The 19,539-nt window shown below is 33.7% G+C and overlaps 1 gene segment (V, D, J or C); it reads left to right on the top strand.

The window, feature by feature from the left end:
- The first annotated feature begins 214 nt into the window (after positions 1 to 214).
- LOC127546682 (immunoglobulin heavy constant epsilon-like) overlaps positions 215 to 19,539 on the top strand; it is a 59,032-nt gene continuing 39,707 nt past the window's right edge. Inside the window, 1 exon segment of the C gene segment in view lies at positions 215 to 446. Coding sequence covers positions 215 to 446 — 232 coding nt within the window.

Genomic DNA, 19,539 nt, shown 5'->3' with positions numbered 1-19,539 from the left:
TATAGGTAGAATTTGGGAACAAATTTGGAAAGTTTGAATGATGGACTAAATCTCCCCAAAAGAGTTTGAGCACATTATACTTTGGGTCCTGAAAAGTTGGTGACTAACATCTATCTTTTTTTCAGCATGTGATTTTGGTGGACCTTCTATATTCATCTTCCCCCCGAATCCTAAGGATACCCTCACAGTCTCAGGATCACCTAAAATCACCTGTATGGTGGTTGATGTGAGTGATGCATCAGATGTTAAAATTGTCTGGTCAAAAAATAATAAGGAAGTGGATAGTCCTAGACCAATACAGAAGGAACAAAACAATGGGACCTTTCAGGTGATCAGCACTCTCCCTGTAGTCCACCAAGAATGGCTGAAAGGCACAGTGTATAGCTGTAAAGTTGAGAACAAAGATTTACCATTTCCTGAAACAAGGACCATCTCCCACACTCCAGGTAAGAAGATTGAACTCCTTGGAGCCACAAATGAATCCTTAGCCTTCAAGATTTCTAAAATGATAAAGGAATCTATAACTCCTAAGAAATTGCAACTGATCTAAATTTTTGCATGTAATGAAAAGAGAATACTGTCATATGATCTGGTTTCAATTGCTCTTTCTATCATTTACTAACTGTGTGACCAAGGCCTCAATTAGTTCATCTGTAAAATAAGGTCTTTTCCAACTCTCCAGTCCTATGATCCTTCTAATACTCCTGGACACAAAGTACTGAGAAGTACAAATTAGTTTCTAAGTCTTTAGGGGCACTAAACTTCAGAAGGATAAGTTTCTTAGCCTCACAAATTCATACATAAGGGTTTTTATCTTTAGAAACTGTAACCTTTTATAGGCTCTGAGCAGGAAAGAATTTATTCAATGGTGTACTGAGAACCAAGAAAGAATAAGATAGACAACAAACAAATTGAAATTTAAGAAAAGCCTCCAAGTAAGGAGACCAAAGTGGTTTAAAGGGAGAGAGAAGTGAAGGAAGACTTACCTTTTTGCGTAAAAAACTACTTACTCCTTGCTTCCAATGTTTCTTCTCTATTAGTCAAAATATCCTAAGCCTCTTTGTTCAAAAGCCAGTTTTTTCTGGTTTCAGAGGTAAATAATGCTTTGTCAGGAAAGAGAAGGTCAAGATTCCTTTGTGGGAGAGAAACTTTTTGACCTGGGGAGAATGTGTCTTCAGTGGGTAAGGAGACAAAGAAATTGTTAAGAAAAGTCCAAACAAAATTCCAGGGTAAAAGAAATTTGAGATTAGAAAAAGAGTCAAAGAAAAACATGGTATAATCAGCTCAATAAAGTGCAAAAAAGAAAAAATTCTATATATTGGAATGGGAGAAGATAGTTATGTGATGACACCTGAGGACCTTTAGCTTTCAAAGTACTCATCTACAATACTGTAGCAGAGAGACCTGGCCTTTCCAGGGCAACACTCATATTTTCTCCTCTTTCCAAAGGTGACAGAAAGATGCCTGATATATATGTCTTTGCGCCACATCCTGATGAGTTGAAGCATAAGGATATTGTTAGTCTTACCTGCCTCATAAAAAATTTCTTACCTCAAGAAATTGTTGTTGAATGGCAATGCAATGACCATCCAGAGCCTGAAGAAAACTACCATACCACCCCAGCAATGAAGGAAAAGAACACCTTCTTTGTCTACAGCAAACTCAGTGTGAAGAAAACAAAATGGCAAGAGAATAACTCCTGTACCTGCATAGTACTGCATGAGGCCTTTCCAAACCAATATTCCCAGAGGACAATCTCTTCATCATCCCCGGGTAAATGAGAGAGCAAAAGAGAATCTCTCTCTCTCTCTCTATCTCTCTATCTCTCTCTCTCTCTCTCTCTCACACACACACACACACACACACACACACACACACACACACACTTCTGATCCCCTCCTTCAGAGATTTGGAGGATTTCCCTATCCACTTTTTTCTTTATCCCAATTCTCCTCCATGGAGCTTTCCCTCCTCATTTTCCTGATTTTAGTGATGGAAGCCCCACATGTAAATTGTAAACTTTCCGCTATTTTCAAGCAAAACAATAAAACATCCAGCACCATATCTGGAATCCCTCTGACTGGACTGGTTCTTTCTGGAACTGACCCTTGGGAAAGTACTAAAAAATGGGAAGCATTGTCCAATCCTGCAACTGGAACCAATGTCAGTAATTAGGATAATCAAGGAACATAGTCTAGAACCTCTTTCTCACCACACACACACACACACACACACACACACACACACACTCAGCAGAGTCTCTTTTGGGATAAAAAGGACTTGTATGTGATTTGTCAATACTGCCACCCAGGGCTCATGTTACAAAGAAAGAACAAAGGATTAGAAACAAAGAGTAAATAACAATTTAAGGTACTAGGGTTAAGTGCAACGGGTATCCATAAGGATTTGATTAGGGAGCAATCTGTGTGTCAAAGCTAAAAGGTATAAGATGTCACCCTAACCCAGAGGGGAATATAGACATCTTAGAATGAACCATTCCCCTAGTCTATGACTTTCACCCTATTCTCTTCACATTATCTTGAGGAATTGGATTCAGGAGTTCACTGAGCTTTGTGAGATAGTTATAGAATGATTAAAGGGACTCCCCAAATAATTTTGATCTCACAATTTTATTGTATGTGAACATGAATTAGGATAATGTGACCTTATGAAGCTTGTGAATTTATGAGTGACTATGAATTTACATGTCTGTTAAATGTGTGTGAGCATATAAATATATGTTTGGAAAATATAGATAAAATTTAGGTATTTCAGTGATTTTTTCCAAAATTTTGGCTATATAGACTGGGATTTACTGTGTGACTATACAAATGTGCTTTTTAATCAATTAGGATGTAAATTTATGTCATCTTTTATATTTTTGTGTGAAATGCTTCATCTATATGTGATTCTCTTACCAGAAGACCATGGCTCCAATTTTCTTTTTCCTCCTCAATGAAATAATCTTCTCTCTACATCTAGACATTCCACATATAAAATACAGTTGTTAGAGGCTGTACCAATTACAATATACTAATGTAAAATTCACATTTACTAGTTACCCTCAGCTTTTATCCCCATGATGATCCTTGTTACCTCTACAAATTCATGCAAACTATAAGATGACTGATCCCAACATAAAGCTTTGGTTTTTAGACTTTCGGGTCTCAAACTGATCCTTTCAGTTCCTCTCACCTATTTAATATTCTTGTGGATCCAATTCACCCATTCAAACACATACATACATCCTCACTCACACACACACACACACACACACACACATACACATGCTATACTCTGTACACATGTTGCACTCATACAGGAACCATAAAAACAGTCACTCACATTTAGATACAAACATTGTCACTCACACACTTATTCATATAGATAAAAGAGTATATATGTACAAAGACAAAACTTATTACTCCTATGCACCCCAAAATAGAAAAAAATCATCATGGACAATAGTTGATTAAAATAGTAATAAGCTCACTTGAAAACACATTAGTTCATATGCAATATTATTTATTCTCACCCACAAAAATCCTCCAAATTGAAAAATACACAACATACACAATTGCTCAAGATATAACATAGAACATAGTAATGCATTCTCAGGAACAAACAAATCATATATATTTATTCTTATAATCAGCAATCTCATATGGACTCAAAATAGAAATACATCTAGTTTCAAAATTATACTTATTTATACTCACAATCTCATTTATACCAACACTCACACATAATTCAAAATTTTTCTTATGCTCATACAACCAAACATACAGGAATCCACATTTATATATTCATTTATTCTCATCTTTCACTTAAACTCACAATTGTATTTATGACAGAAATAAACACACTTATACTCAGAGTAAGATACTAATGCATGTTCACAATTATCCATAATCAAATGCCAATAATCACACACATACACTTACTCTCAAAATTAAATGCTCACCTTTCAAGTCAATTCAGTTCTACAAATATAGTAAGTGCATACCATATGCAAAATACACATACTCATATTCATATACTTTCAGGTTCAAAAAAGAATAACCTCATATCTTCTATTCTTTTTGATGCTCTGCACAAGACTTTATCCAGAATCATGTTCATTTTTTCCCAGTGACTTTATAAAAGTACAAAGTCTCTTAAGAGGAAGATCTTCAAGGGATATGCTAGCAAGGCTACCTCACCTAAGAACTTTCTGGAATTGTAGTCTTAATCCCAAATCACTCAGAAGAAGCTCTTATAACTATTGGAATTGGCATCCCAATCCATTAATCAAACCCTAATCTTATGCCCCAAAAGGACAAGTAGAAGACAAAAAAAAATAGGAATGATTAATATTATTAATTAGGATTAATATAGAGAAGATCTTTGCTATTGACCTTTGGAAAAATTCAGCTAGAATGAGCAACAATAAAAGAAGCAAGAATGAAGGACAGACCTACAACTCATCTTATAGGGAGGAGAAATCAGCACATTCCTCAGACATTCCTTAAATAGGCCAGTGAGAATAAGTAGAGATCCTGAAAACTCATCTCTATTTCTTCCAAAGAAAGAGAATAACTCTTAATATAATTGCCACATGTTTGAAGGAATTTGAATATCATTTCTACAGAAGAGCCTGTAGAGATATCAATAAATAGGGGATCAATGGGGAACCAAGAAATCAAAAAAGAACCCATAAAAATTGCTTATAGAGAAACTTTCTCAAGTAATCTTATCTCCATCTTCAATCCACCTTTCCCAATTCTAATCCATATTAGCATGTACTTTATCTTCAAGTTACACACACAAAACTTTGCCATTCTTATTCCTAACTCCTAACCCCATTACTTTCCAAACTCTTCTCAATTCCCTCACTTAAATAATGGGAGGAGGGAAAGTCATAGGAAAGTCAAATATGATGTCCCAAGGGATTCCCTGCTCTTATCCCTGCACAGAGTAAGAAAAATCACTGACTTAACTCCTCTTCTTTACCTCTCCACAGAATTGATACCAGATGAAAACTGTGCTGAGACCAGGGATGGAGAGCTGGATGGGTTGTGGACCACAATATCTATCTTCATCACTCTCTTCCTCCTCAGTGTGTGCTACAGTGCCACTGTCACTCTATTCAAGGTTTGAAAACCCTATGTATATTTTCTCTTGACCTGTTTTTCCTTTGCCAATGGCCTTCCTTCTGTACCATTCATCCTTTCCCATGGAGAATAATATGCAGGGAAAGTTCTGGGCTGTCAGCTCATAGAGTCTAAACCACATTCCATTGGTTAACTCTCTCCTGACCCTAAGACTAAAGATTTGATTAAAGTCTGAGGAAAGGAAAAGGCTCTTTTTTATCTTTCCTCAGTCCTTCCCACTTATTCCCTCTACTGTCCATGGAAGTGACATGATTGATAAGAGAGAAGGATAGTGACTAGGCAGCCCTGTCTAAAAACTCTGACTTCATTCCATTCTTTTTGTGTTATTCTGCAGGTAAAGTGGATCTTTTCCTCTGTGATGGAGTTAAAGCAGCCAATGATCCCTGATTATAGGAACATGATGAGTCAAGGGGCCTAAAAGAGTGTCCTCTACTCCTCCTTGGAGCTTACTTCCAGAGATAAATGAAGTGAGAGCCCTCACCATGATCTCCTCAAAATAACAGAAATATCTTCATATTTCAAATCTATCAAATCTAGCTCCTCCCTGAAGAAAAACATTCATAAAGATTCTCAAAAAGATTTCCCCTTTCCCCAAGTCTGGCTCAGGAAGATGGAAGCTGCATCTAACAAAGGCATCATTCTCTGATGGGCCTGTAATATTCTCTCTAAAATGTAATATTCTCTTGTTGGGGTTTTCTTGGGGTTTCTGGAGGCAGCCTTCCTTTCAATTTAGTAATCATCACAAATGCAGCCAGGGATTAAAGTCCAAATCTTTTATTCTCTCTTTCCAAGCCTTGTCTCCTTCACTTGGGGCTAGGCTAGTTTTCTTAGAGGCTTTCCAGATCTTGTTTCAGTGCAGAAGTGAAGGAGAGCAGCCTGACACCACTTCTCCGGTCTTCCCTCATTCTGATTCTGGCTAAGCTTGTCCGAGCTTATATGGTCTCTTATCAAAGGTGTGAATCTTGTAGAACTATATTAAGTACTAAGTACATGTACTGAACTAGAGAACTGTTAAAAACCATGCTAAACAAACATTGTCTCTATCAATTCCACTGACTTCACACCTTGTTTCAAGTTCTGGCCCATAACATGGGCCCATGAGGGAGAATTTATTCTGCAGAATAGGGATGCAAAGAAATAGAGAACAGAAGTTACAGGCTTACAGTGAAGGCAGAGGAAGAAACAGCATCATTGCTGTACAAGATAAAATTGATAGATGTACTGATATTGATTTCAATCAAACAGAGTTTCTTATTTGATATTTCTTTTACATAATGGAGGTAATTCACAATTGTCCAGGCCTATGTCCATACCCTGTCACTGCCCTGGCTCAGTCAGACTAGTCTGCAGTGCCATGCTCCTTCCTTTATTGTTATAAGAAATGACTACATCTGTGCTTTTATTGCTCCATAAATAGTTGGGAGATAGTAACATTGTAAAAATTATCTTTGTTGCTAATCTGTAAATTATTTATATCTGCATGAGATGGGAGTTGAGAGTGGTAAGAAGATGAATCTGTTATATGTGTGACATGTCTTCTCAGTACTGAAAATGGGTCCCCAACTAGTGCACTTTAGAATTTGATGGGAGATGGATAAGGGTGTTAAAAAGTAAAGGAAGTTCGACTAGGATGATAGCATAGACTGGTCATAAATTAGACCCTTCACAGAGATACTTTGGTTGACTGATCATCAGTCAATGTCAAAGCTAGAAATGAAAAGGGAAGGAACCCCTTGTAAATTCTAACAGTCTATAGTACTAATTAAGTTAGCAAAAGCTCAGGTTAATTTTTTTTTACTCTTTTACTCCTAAATTCTACTCTCTTCAAGTAGTGATTCTTAGTTAATAATTAGTAAAAAAATTTTTTTTCCAAAATTTGACTTTAATTAAAGAAGTTTTTTTCCTCTGTAAGTAAAACAGGATATTTGCATGTAATTGATGTTTAACAAATGTTGATTTAATTTATTAATAAATCTGAGCATTCCAAGATACAAGAAAATGTTGATGGCTGCAACAAGAAATAATTATGAGAAATACCACCAATCACCCAGCCAGTTTGAGATTTTAGAAAAGGATTTGTTAGAAATAGGACCAGAATTGAAAATAAACTTTCTTTAACACTTTATCAGTGAGGCAATGTAACTTATATATTCAGAAATTAAGTAGAATGCCACCCAAAACAGCCCAAAAGGCTGGAGCAGAATCTATTATGCTTCAGGTGAAGTTAAAAAAAAAAAAAAAAAAAAGCAAAGGTAGCCATCATGATCTCAGATCAACCAAAAGCAAAAATTGATATAATTAAAAGAAATAATGAAAGAAACTATATCTTGCTAAAGGGTATCATAGATAATGAAGCAATATCAATAGTAAATATATATATGCACCAAGTGGTATAGCATGGAAATTCCTAAAAGAGAAGTTGAGCTGCAAGAAGAAATAGACACCAAAACGATAATAGTGAGAGATCTCAACCTTGCTTTCTCAGAACTAGATAAATCAAACCACAAAATTAATAAGAAAGAAGCTAAAGAAGTAAATTGAATACTAGGAAAGCTAGATATGATAGATCTTTGAAGAAAACTGAATGGAGACAAAAAGGAGTATACTTTCTTCTTGGCAGTTCATGGAATCTATACAAAAATTGACCATATATTAGGACATAAAGATCTCAAAATCAAATACAGAAAAGCAGAAACAGTAAATGCATTTTTTTCAGATCACAATGCAATAAAAATTGCATTCAATAAAAGGCCAGGGGAAAATAGACCATAAAGTAATTGAAAACTAAATAATCTCATCCTAAAGAATGAATTGGGTAAAATAATAAATCATAAACAAAATCAATAATTTCATCCAACAGAATGATAATAATGAGACAACATACCAAAATGTAGTCAAAGTAGTAATAAAGAGAAATTTTATATCTCTAGATGTTTACTTGCATAAAATAGAGAAAAACAAGATAAATGAATTGGGCTTGCAACTAAAAAAGGTAGAAAAAGAATAAATTTAAAACCCCCAATCAAATACCAAACTTGAAATCCTAAAAATAAAAGGAAAGATAAATAAAATTGAAAGTTAAAAAACCATTGCATTAATAATAAAACTAAAAGTTGGTTTTATGAAAAAAACCAACAAAATAGATAAACCTTTAGTTAATTTGATTAGAAAAAGGAAAGAAAAAAATCAAAATGTTAGACTCAAAAATGAAAAGGGAGAACTTTCCACTAATGAAGAGGAAATCAGAACAATAATTAGGAGTTATTTTGCCCAACTTTATGCCAATAAATTTGATAACCTAAATGAAATGGAGGAATACCTACAAAAATATAGATTGCCCAGATTAACAGAAGAGGAAATAAATTATTCAAATAATCCCATTTTAGAAAAAGAAATAAAACAAGCTATTAATCAACTCCCTAAAAAAAAATCCTCAGGAGCAGATGGATTAACATGTAAATTCTACCAAACATTTAAAGAACAATTAACTCCAATACTATATAAACTATTTGAAAAAATAGGGAATGAAGGACTCCTACCAAATAACTTTTATGACACAGACATGGTATTGATACCTAAATCAGGTTGTTTGAAAACAGAAAAAAAAAATTATAGACCAATCTCCCTAATGAATATTGATGCAAAAATCTTAAATAAAATATTAGCAAAGAGATTACAGAAAATCATCTGCAGGATAATACACCATGATCAAGTAGGATTTATACCAGGAATGCAGGACTGATTCAATATTAGAAAAACCATTATCATAATTGACTATATCAGTAACCAAATTAATAAAACTATATGATTATCTCAATAGATGCAAAAAAGCATTTGATAAAATCCAACATCCATTCTTATTAAAAACACTAGAGAGTATAGGAATAAATGGACTTTTCCTTAAAATAATCAGTAGCATCTATTTAAAACCATCAGCAAGCATCATATGTAATAGTGATAAAGTAGAACAATTTTCATTAAGATCGGGGTGAAACAAAGTGGCCCACTATCATCATTACTACTCAATATTGTATTACAAATGCTAACTTTGGCCATAAGAAAAGAAAAAGAGATTAAAGGAATTAGAATAGGTAATGAAGAAACCAAATAATCACTTTTTGCAGATGATATGATGGTATACTTAGAGAATGCTAAAGAATCAACTAAGAAACTACTAGATACAATTCACAACTTTAGCAAAGTTGCAGGATACAAAATAAATCCACATAAATCATCAGTATTTGTATACATCACTAACAAAATCCAATAGCAAAAGATACATAGAGAAATTCCAGTTAAAATAACTGTTGATAGGATAAAATATTTGGGAATCTATTTGCCAGGAAAAGTTAGGAACTATATAAACAAAACTACAAAACACTTTCCACACAAATAAAGTCAGATCTAAACAATTGGAAAAATATCAAGTGCTCTTGGATAGGTCAAGCAAATATAATAAAGATGACAATACTACCTAAATGAATCTATTTATTTAATGTTATACTAATCAAACTCCCAAGAAACTATTTTACTGACCTAGAAAAAATAACAAAAATTCATCTGGAAGAACAAAAGTTCAGAAATTTCAATGGAATTAATGAAACAAATCAAATGAAGGTGGCCTAGCTGTACCAGATCTAAAACTATATTATAAAACAACAGTCATCAAAACCATTTGATACTGGCATAGAAATAGATTAGTTGATCAATGGAATAGGTTAGGTTCACAGGACAAAACAATTCATAACTATAGTAATCTAGTGTTTGACAAACCCAAAGACCCCATCTTTTGGATAAGAATTCACTATTTGACAAAAACTGCTGGGAAAATTGGAAATTAGCATTGTAGAAACTAAGCATTGACCTGCATATAACACCATATACCAAGATAAAGTTGAAAGGGTTCATGATCCAGATACAAAGAATGATATTATAAACAAATTAGAAAAACATAGGATAGTTTGCCTCTCAGATCTGTGGAAGAAGAAGGAATTTGTGACCAGAGAAGAACTGGAGATTATTATTGATCACAAAATAGATAATTTTGGTTATATTAAGTTAAAAAGTTTTCTTTTACAAAAAAAACTAATGCAGACAAGACAAAAGGAAGCAATAAACTGGGAAAGCATTTTTACATTCAAAGGTTCTAATAAAGACCTCAATTCTAAAATATATGGAGAATTGACTCAAATTTACAAGAATTCAAGCCATTCCCCAATTGATAAATGTCAAAGGATATGAACAGACAATTTTCAGATGAAGAAATTGAAACTATTTCTAGTCATATGAAAAGGGCTACAAATCACTATTGATCAGAGAAATGCAAATTAAGACAACTCTAAGATACCACTACACACCTCTCAGATTGGCCAAGATGACAGGAAAAGATAATGATGAATATTGGAGGGAATATGGGAAAATTGTGACACTGATACATTGTTTGTGGAACTGTGAAAGGATCCAACTAATCTGGAGCACAACTTGAAACTAGGCTCAAAAAGTTATCAAACTATGCATACCCTTTGACCCAGCAGTGTTTCTACTGGGCTTATATCCCAAAGAGATCTTAAAGGAGGGGAAAAGACCGACACGTGCAAAACTGTTTGTGGCAGCCCTTTTTGTAGTGGCAAGAAACTGGAAACTAAATAGTTGGCCATCAATTGGAGAATGGCTGAACAAATTATGGTATATAAATGTTATGGAATATTTTTGTTTTGTAAAAAGCGACCAGCAAGATGATTTCAGAGAAACCTGGAGAGACTTACATGAACTGATGATAAGTGAAATGAGCAGAACCAGGAGATCATTATACATAGCAACATCAAGACTATATGATGATCAGTTCTAAGGGATGTAGCTCTCTTCAACATGAGATAATTCAAACCACTTCCAATTGTTCAGTGATGAAGAGAGCCATCTACATCCAGAGAGCGAACTGTGGGAACTGAGTGTGGGCCCCAACATAGCATTCTCATTCTTTCTGTTATTGTTTGCTTGCATTTTGTGTTCTCTCCCATTTTTTTCTTCCTTCTTGATCTGATTTTTCTTATTCAGGGAGATAACAGTATAAATATGTATACATATATTGGATTTCACATATATTTTAACATATTTAACATGTATTAGACTACCTGCCATCTAGGAAAGAGGGTAGGAGGAAAGAGAGGATAATTTGGAACAGAAGGCTTTGCAAGGATCAATGTTGAAAAATTGCCCATGCATATGTTTTGTAAATAAAAAAGTTTTAATAAAAGAAAGCAAAAAAATAAAAATGAAAATGGAGAAATGGAAAGGAAAAAAAAGAAATTAAATCCATTTCTAGTCAAATGAAAAATGCTCTAAATCACTATTAGAGAAACACAAATTAAGACAGTTCTGAGCTATCCACTCCACATCTCTCAGATTGGCTAAGATGACAGAAAAAGATAATGATGAATACCGGAGGGAATGTGGGAAAACTGGGACACTAATACATTGTTAGTGGGGTTGTGAACTGATCCAACCATTCTGGAGAGTAATTTGGAACTATACTCAAAGAGCTATCAAACTGTTCATATCTTTTTATCCAGCAGTATCTGTACTGGATCTATATGTCAAAGAAATTATAAAAAATCTGTGTAAAATGTTTGTAGCAGCCCTTTTTTGTAGCAACAAGGAACTGAAAACTGAATGAATGCCCATTATTTGGAGAACGGCTGAATAAGTTGTGACATATAAATGTTATGGAATATTATTTTTCTATAAGAAATGATCAGCAGGATAATTTCATAAAGGCCTGGAGAGATTTGCATGAACTGATGCTAAGTGAAATGAGCAGAACCAGGAGATCACTGTACACAACAACAAGAAGATTATAAGACCATCAATTGTGATAGACTTGACTCTTTCCAACAGTGAAGTGATAAAGGCCAATTCCCATAGACTTGTGATGGAGAAAGATATTTGCATCCGGAAACAGGGGTGTGGGGACTGAATGTGGATAATTTTTTTTTGTTTGCTTGCTTTTTGTTCTCTTTCTCATTTTTTCCTTTTTGATCTGATTTTTCCTGTGCAACATGATAAATGTGGAAATATGTATAGAAGAATTGTACAGATTTTAACATATATTCTATTGCTTGCTGTCTAGGGCAGGATGGGAAGAGAGGGAGAAAAGAGAGGGAAAAAATTTCATACAAGATTTTGCAAGGGTGAATGTTGAAAATTATCTTTGCATATATTTTTTATAATAAAAAACTATTTTAAAAAAAAGGAAGGTTAAACCACAGATACATTAGGATTATTTGCTTTAAAAATTTAAGTTGAGATAAAAAGAGAAGTAGAAAGAGGTAATAAAGTGTTAAAATTGGAATAAGGAAGGGTTTGGTTTAAATTCCAACAGAGAGAGAGAGAGAGAGAGAGAGAGAGAGAGAGAGAGAGAGAGAGAGAGAGAGAGATACAGACAGAGACAGACAGAGAGTAAAGTTGATAAAACATTACAAGACATGTAGAAAAGAAAAGAACTCCTTAAAAAGCAGAACTGGCGAAGTGGAAAAAGATACAAAAGCTCACTAAAGAAAATAATTCCTTAAAAATTTTAGAATTTAGCAAATGAAAACTAATGAGCCAATGAGACATTGCAAAACAATTTTAAAAAATCAAAGGAATGGAAAAAATAGAAGAACATGTGACATATATCATGGGGGAGAAGTGACATAGAAAATAAATGGAAAAGAGATAATTTAATAATTATTGGATTACCTGAAAGCCATGATCAAAAAAAACAAAAAAAGCTAATCATCTTTCAAGAAATTGTCAAAGAAAACTACCTTTATCTTTTAGATCAAGCAGATAAAATATAAATTGAAAAAAATCATCAATCATTTCCTGAAAGAGATCTCAAAATAAAAACTATCAGGAATATTATGGCCAAATTACAAAGCTACTAGCTCAAGGGATGTGTAAGCTGCCAGAAATAACAATTCAAATAATGTGCTACTATAGTCAGAATCACACAAAATTAAGAGACTCCTATGTTAAGAAAACAGAGAACTTAGATTATGATATCCAGGAAGTCAAATATAGGATTATATCCAAAAATCACTTACCCAACAAATCAAGTAAGGTTTCTGAGGGGAAATGGATATTTAATGAAATAGAATATTTTCAAGCATTCTTGCTGAAAAGGTAACAATAGAAAATGTGACATTCAAACATAAGACTCAAGAGAAAAATTAAAAACATAAAAAAGTAATCGTAAAGAGTCTCAATAAATTTAAACTATGTATACTCCTATATGGGAAGATGATATATGTTACTGTATTCTTTTAGGCAGGGAATGCAAGTTTACATAGAGGGCATGGATATGATTATTTATTATATTATATATCATTTATATTTTAATATGTAATATAATAAATATATGTTATGATTATATATTAATGTATTGTATTTATATATATAATATAAATAAATTATATTGGAATAATTTCTCCAAAAATTGGAGGGTAAGAAAAAAATATATGTTGAGGAAAATGGGAAGGAAGAAGTGGAATGGAGAAAATTTTTTCACATAAAAGAGGCAGGCAAGAAAAATCATTTACAATAGAGGGGGAAATGGATTTGGGAGGAAGGAGTAGGTTAATGGGAAATGCTTACCTCACTCTCATCAGAATTGGTTCAAAAGGGAAAGAACACACACACACACACACACACACACACACACACACACACATACACACACACACACAGAGAATTCAGAAATGTTTCTTTCCCAATAGGAGGGGAAGATAGAAGAGAGAAATGACAGAAGAAGAGGGACTGATAAAAATGAGAGGACAAATTAAGAGAGGCAATGGTTAGAAGCAATGTAGATTTTCAAGAATAAATAGGATAAAAAGATAAGGAAAAAAAAAAGAAAATGGGATAAAGGGAAATGCATAGTGAGCAACCATAATTGTGAGTGTAAGTGGGATGAACTCAGCTATAAAACAGAAGCAGATAGCAGAATAGATCAGAAACCAAAATCAAACATTGTGTTGTTTACAAGAAACACTCTTGAAAAAGAAAGACATACACAAAGTAAAAATGAGGGGCTGGAGTAGAAGCTAATGTGTTTCAACTAAATTTATTTTTAAAAAGTTGGGGATAGGATACAAGACATGGAGTCAAAGGAAGGCTCATCTTCTGAAATTCTAATTTGGCATCAGATGTGTGTCCCTTAGCAAGTCAATCAATCCCATTAGTCTCCGTTTTCTCATCTGGGAAAGAAGCTGGAGCATCAGACATAACTGAAAATGACTGGATAACAACAACAACAACAAATTTAAAAAGAAAAAGAAAAAAGAAAAAAGAAAGGGTAGCAATTAGGATCTCAGACAAAGCAAAAGTCTAATTTAAAAATAATTGGGGAAACTATATATTACTAAAAGATACCATAGACAAGGAAGTAATTTTAAACTATAACAAGTTTCTCTGACAAAAGGCCTCATTTCTCATGGAACTGAGTCAAATTTGTAAAAACAAACAAAAAAAAAGAGCCGTTGCCAATTGATAAAATGTCAAAGGACATAAACAGACAGTTTTCAGAAGAAATAAAAGCTATAGCCATTTTTTAAATGTTCTATTGATTAGAGAAAGGCACATTAAAGCAACTCAATGGGATCATTTTACACCTATCAGATATGACAAATGCTAAAGAGAATGAGGGGAAAATAAGACACAGATAAATTGTTGGTGACACAGTGAATTGGTTCGACCATTTTGAAGAACAATTTGGAACTAGACTAAAAAGTTATACAATTGTAGATATCCTTTAATCCTGCAATACCACTATCAGGTCTGTATCCCAAAGAGACCATAGAAAAAAGAAAAGGACATAGATGTACAAAAATATTTAGTGGCAAAGAATTGGAAATCAAGGGAATTACTTATCAATCAAAAACGGCTGAACAAGTATATAATTGTGATGCTAATGATGATCAATTGTGAAAGACTGCTATTTTGATCCAAATGATCCAAAACAATTTCAAAGATGAATAATGAAAAAATGGTACCCACCTCCAAAGAGAAAGTTGATTAACTGATTAATAATGGTACAATAATGTTCTCACTTTATTTTTCTTGATTTTTCTTGAAACTGATGAAGGAAGGAAGGAAGGAAGGAAGAGAGAGAGGGAAGGAGGGAGGGAGGCAGGAAGGAAGGGAGAGAAGGAGGGAGGGAGGGAAGAAGGAAGGGAGGAAAGAAGGAAGGAAGGAAAGAAGGAAGGAAAGAATGAAGGGAGAGAAAGAAAGAAAGAAAGGGAGGGAGGAAAAGAAAGAGGTTGGGTATGAGAGGAAGGGAAGGAGGAAGAAAAAGAGAAGAAAAAAATAAGGAAGAATCAAAAAAGAACCTTGACCTCAAAGAAACTACTATGGTGACAGGGAAGAGCAAAATACCAACTCAGAAGAGGACAAAATGTCTACATGCAAAACCTCAAAGAAGGATACAAATTGGTGTCAAGCCCAAAGAGTCTTCTTGGAAAAACTAAAAAAAAAAAAAAAAAAGATTTTTAGAGTCAAATAAGAGAGTTAGAAGAAAAATTGAAGAAATGAAAGGTATGCAAGAGAGAATCAACACCTTGGAAAAGGAAAGAAAAACTGACTGAAGAAAATAACACCTTTAATAGAATTAGCCAAATGAAAATGGGGATACAAAAGCTAATTAAAGAAAATCATACACTAAAAACTAGCACTGGATAAATGGAAGCTAATGACTCCATGAGACATCAAGAATCAGTCCAACAAAAAAAAAAGAAGAAGAAAAAAAGAAATGTAAAAAAATTATAAAGATTTATATACAGCTTTATTTTGATATTTTGATGAACCTGTGATCTCATCAATGAACATTCAACAATATATGTTGCAACCTATCCATGCCTGCCAAGTATTTTTATTATCACAGTTAACAAAAGAGGCAGACTCAGATGAAGTGTCCTAAAATTATAGAAAAAGATGTCATATAATACAAAACCAAAAAATCTCTGTTGGAAGGGAATCTAATCCAGACTATACCTAAACAGGAATCCTTTCTATAATACAGCCAGTCAATCATCATACAAAATTTGCTTAAGTATATCTAGTGAGGTGTTTGATCTATTATTTTCCAAGACACCCATGTTTTTCTTTACACCAATTGTATATTTACCCTATTACACTAAATTTAACATCAGGAAGCCCTGGGTTAATAGCTCATTTCAGATATTTACTAGCTAGCTGTCTGATTTTAGATAAATCAATTAAAACACCTGGGCCTTGGTTTCCTCTTATGTAAAATTAGGGACTCATTCTTCATGATATCTATGATTTCTTCTGCCTCTAAATCTATTATTCTATGTGACAGCCCAATACTTTGCTGTTCTTCAATTGTTTCAGTCATATCCAACTCTTCATGACCCCATTTTTAATTTTTTTTGTTTTTTGTTTGTTTGTTTGTTTTGATATTAAATGTTTGGACCTGCTCATTGGAGAATTTTGGTACCAGCCCAAATCCTGATCATAGCTAAGAAATGAAGAGGTGGAATTCCTGAGGATGGTCAAACAAGAGTCCATTTATTCAAAATGCTCTCAGCCTTATATACCCTAATATACTTACATAACCACAGTACACTGTGCATGCACTAATTATAGGATGCTACCCATATGGGACCACATAAACAACTTGCTATTGTGTGCAGGTGTTTCCTTGCCACTTTAGTACAACTCTGCTTTAATTACAAGACAGATTGTCATGCCCCCTGACTTCTCAGAAAGGCCAACCCCTGGGGGTATGGAGAGCCAAACCAGACATGTCAGCAGGGCTCTTTTCACTGGTTTAAAGGGTCTTATACCTCGCCCAGGATTCCCCACTATCTGTGATCCTCTACAACTGAACGGTTTGCCATTTTCTTCTCCAAATCAGATGAGGAAAATGAGACAGAGGCTTGTTCAGACAAACACTTGGTAAGTGCCTGAGGCCAAATTTGAACTCAGGAAGATATCTTTCTGGCTCTAGACCTAGCACTCTATCCATTGCATCACCTTGTTGCTCTGCTATGTGCTAGGTAATACAAAAACAGAATCTACAAAAAATAGTCCCTACTTTTAAAGAACTTACATTCTACTTGGGGAGATGGGAGAAAGATAATACAACAGAAACTAAGGGACAGCTCTCAAGTTCTTTCTTCTCCTGACAAAATATCATCCCATTCCTTCAAATCATTGTCAGATAGTATGAATTCATAACAACAAAATAAATTCAAGGTTTTTCACCATGCTGATAACCTCTGGATAGCCAATTTAGTATATTCTTCCTCAAATGCAGCTATCAAAATTGAATACAACACTCTATGCTGTGCTGACCACAGCAGGTTACAGAAGAATTATCAACTGTTTAGTTTTCAGTACATATAGCATATAGCAAATAAACCCATTTATCCAAACAGTTAGCAAACACAAATCAAAGGAAGTATGCATATAAGACAATACACAAAGGAGAATGAACTCTCCCACATGAGTGACAACTAAGAGATTGTCTTAGGTATCACCCAAGAAGAAATTCCCTGAGATTTGTAACTAGTAAGTTGGAGAAAGATCCTTCACATGTCAGCTTCTTTCCTGAGTCTTTCTCTCTTTTCAACCACTTGAAAAGTTTTGAGTGGCATGACTTCTCTCACAAACCTGGAAGTCAGAAAATCAGAATCTTTCTTCCCTCTATCTCTCATCAAATTTTCTTACATGTAGACATGGAACATTAAGCACATATTTGGACATATCATAAGTTCAGTTCTAAGTGACCACAATATAGTAAATATCACAATAAGGTGAGTCACCTGAAATTTTTGGTTTCTCAGTATTTGCACTATTAAGTATGCAATAATATTATGTCTAAAAACAATGTAAAAATATTTTTCTAAAAAATGTTAAGTCATCTTTGGTGAATCATAATATCTTTTGCTAGTAGAGAGTTTTGCCTTAATGTTGATATCTGCTAAATGATCAGGATGGTGATTGCTAAAGATTGAGATGGCAGTAGCAATTTCTTAAAATAAGACAACAATGAAGTTCACCAAATCAAATGACTCTTCCTTTCACTTGAACCCTTAGAAACCATTGTAGGGTTGTTCAAATATCCAATTTCAATATTCTTGTGTCTCAGTCAATAGAGAGGTCTGAGGAGAAACAAAGATAGGAAATTCACTGGTCAGTGGATAAATCAGAATATATAGAACATTTATCAATTAAGTTCATGATCTTATTTTGTTGATTTTAATAGTATTTTATTTTTCCAAATACGTGCAAAGATAGTTTTCAGCATTCACCCTTACAAAATCTTGTGTTCCAAATTTTTTACCTTCTCCCTTATACCTCTCTCCAAGATAGCAAGCAATCTGACATATGTTAAACATGTGTGATTCTTCTAAATATATTTCCATGATTATCATGCTGTAAAAAAAAAAAAAAGATGAAAAATACTATGCTTTGACTCACCTTCAGTCTCCATAATTCTCTTTCTGGATGCGAATGGCACTTTCCATCACAAGTCTATTGGAATTTCCTTGAATTCATTGTTGAAAACAATGTCATCACAGTTGATCATCACATACTTATTACTTGTTACTGCATACAATGTTCTCTTGGTTCTGTTCATCACTTAGCATCTATCATATAACTCTTTCAGGCTTTTCTGGCATCCTGCTTATTATCTCTTACAGAACAATAATATTCCATTACATTCATATACCATAACTTATTCAGCCATTCCCCAACTGAGGGGCATCCACTCAATTTCCAGTTCCTTACCACTACCAAAAGGGCTGCCACAAACATTTTTTCACAGAAAAGAACCCTCTTTTCTATTTTTATGCTTTTTATTCCGTAAAGACTGCTAGATCAAAGGATATGATCATTTTATAATCCTTTTGCCATAGTTTCAAATTACCCTCTAGAATGGTTGGACCATTTCGCAACTCCACAATAATGCATTATTATACCAGTTTTCCTACATCCCCTCCAACATGCATCACTATCTTATCCTGTCATCTTAGCCAATCTGAGAAGTGTAAAATTTTTCTTCAGAATTGTTTTAATTTACACTTTTCTAATCAAGTGATTAAAAGCATTTTTTAAATCTAACTAGAGATGGTTTTAATTTTTTTGTATGAAAATTGTCTGTTATATCCTTTGACTATTGGGATATTCTTTGGGGATTGGCAATTGGGATATTCTTATAAATATAAAAAAATATAAATAAAAATAAAATTCTTATAAATAAATTATAAATACAGAGAATTAATTTTGTATATTTTAGGAATGCAGCCTTTATCAGAAACATTGTATGTAAAAAAAAAAATCTAATCTTGGCTGCATTGGTTTTGTTTATATGCAAAAACTT

The sequence above is a fragment of the Antechinus flavipes genome, chromosome 2 (assembly GCF_016432865.1).
Source record: "Antechinus flavipes isolate AdamAnt ecotype Samford, QLD, Australia chromosome 2, AdamAnt_v2, whole genome shotgun sequence".
Lineage (NCBI taxonomy): Eukaryota > Metazoa > Chordata > Mammalia > Dasyuromorphia > Dasyuridae > Antechinus > Antechinus flavipes.
This window is presented reverse-complemented; position numbering and strand designations above follow the sequence as displayed.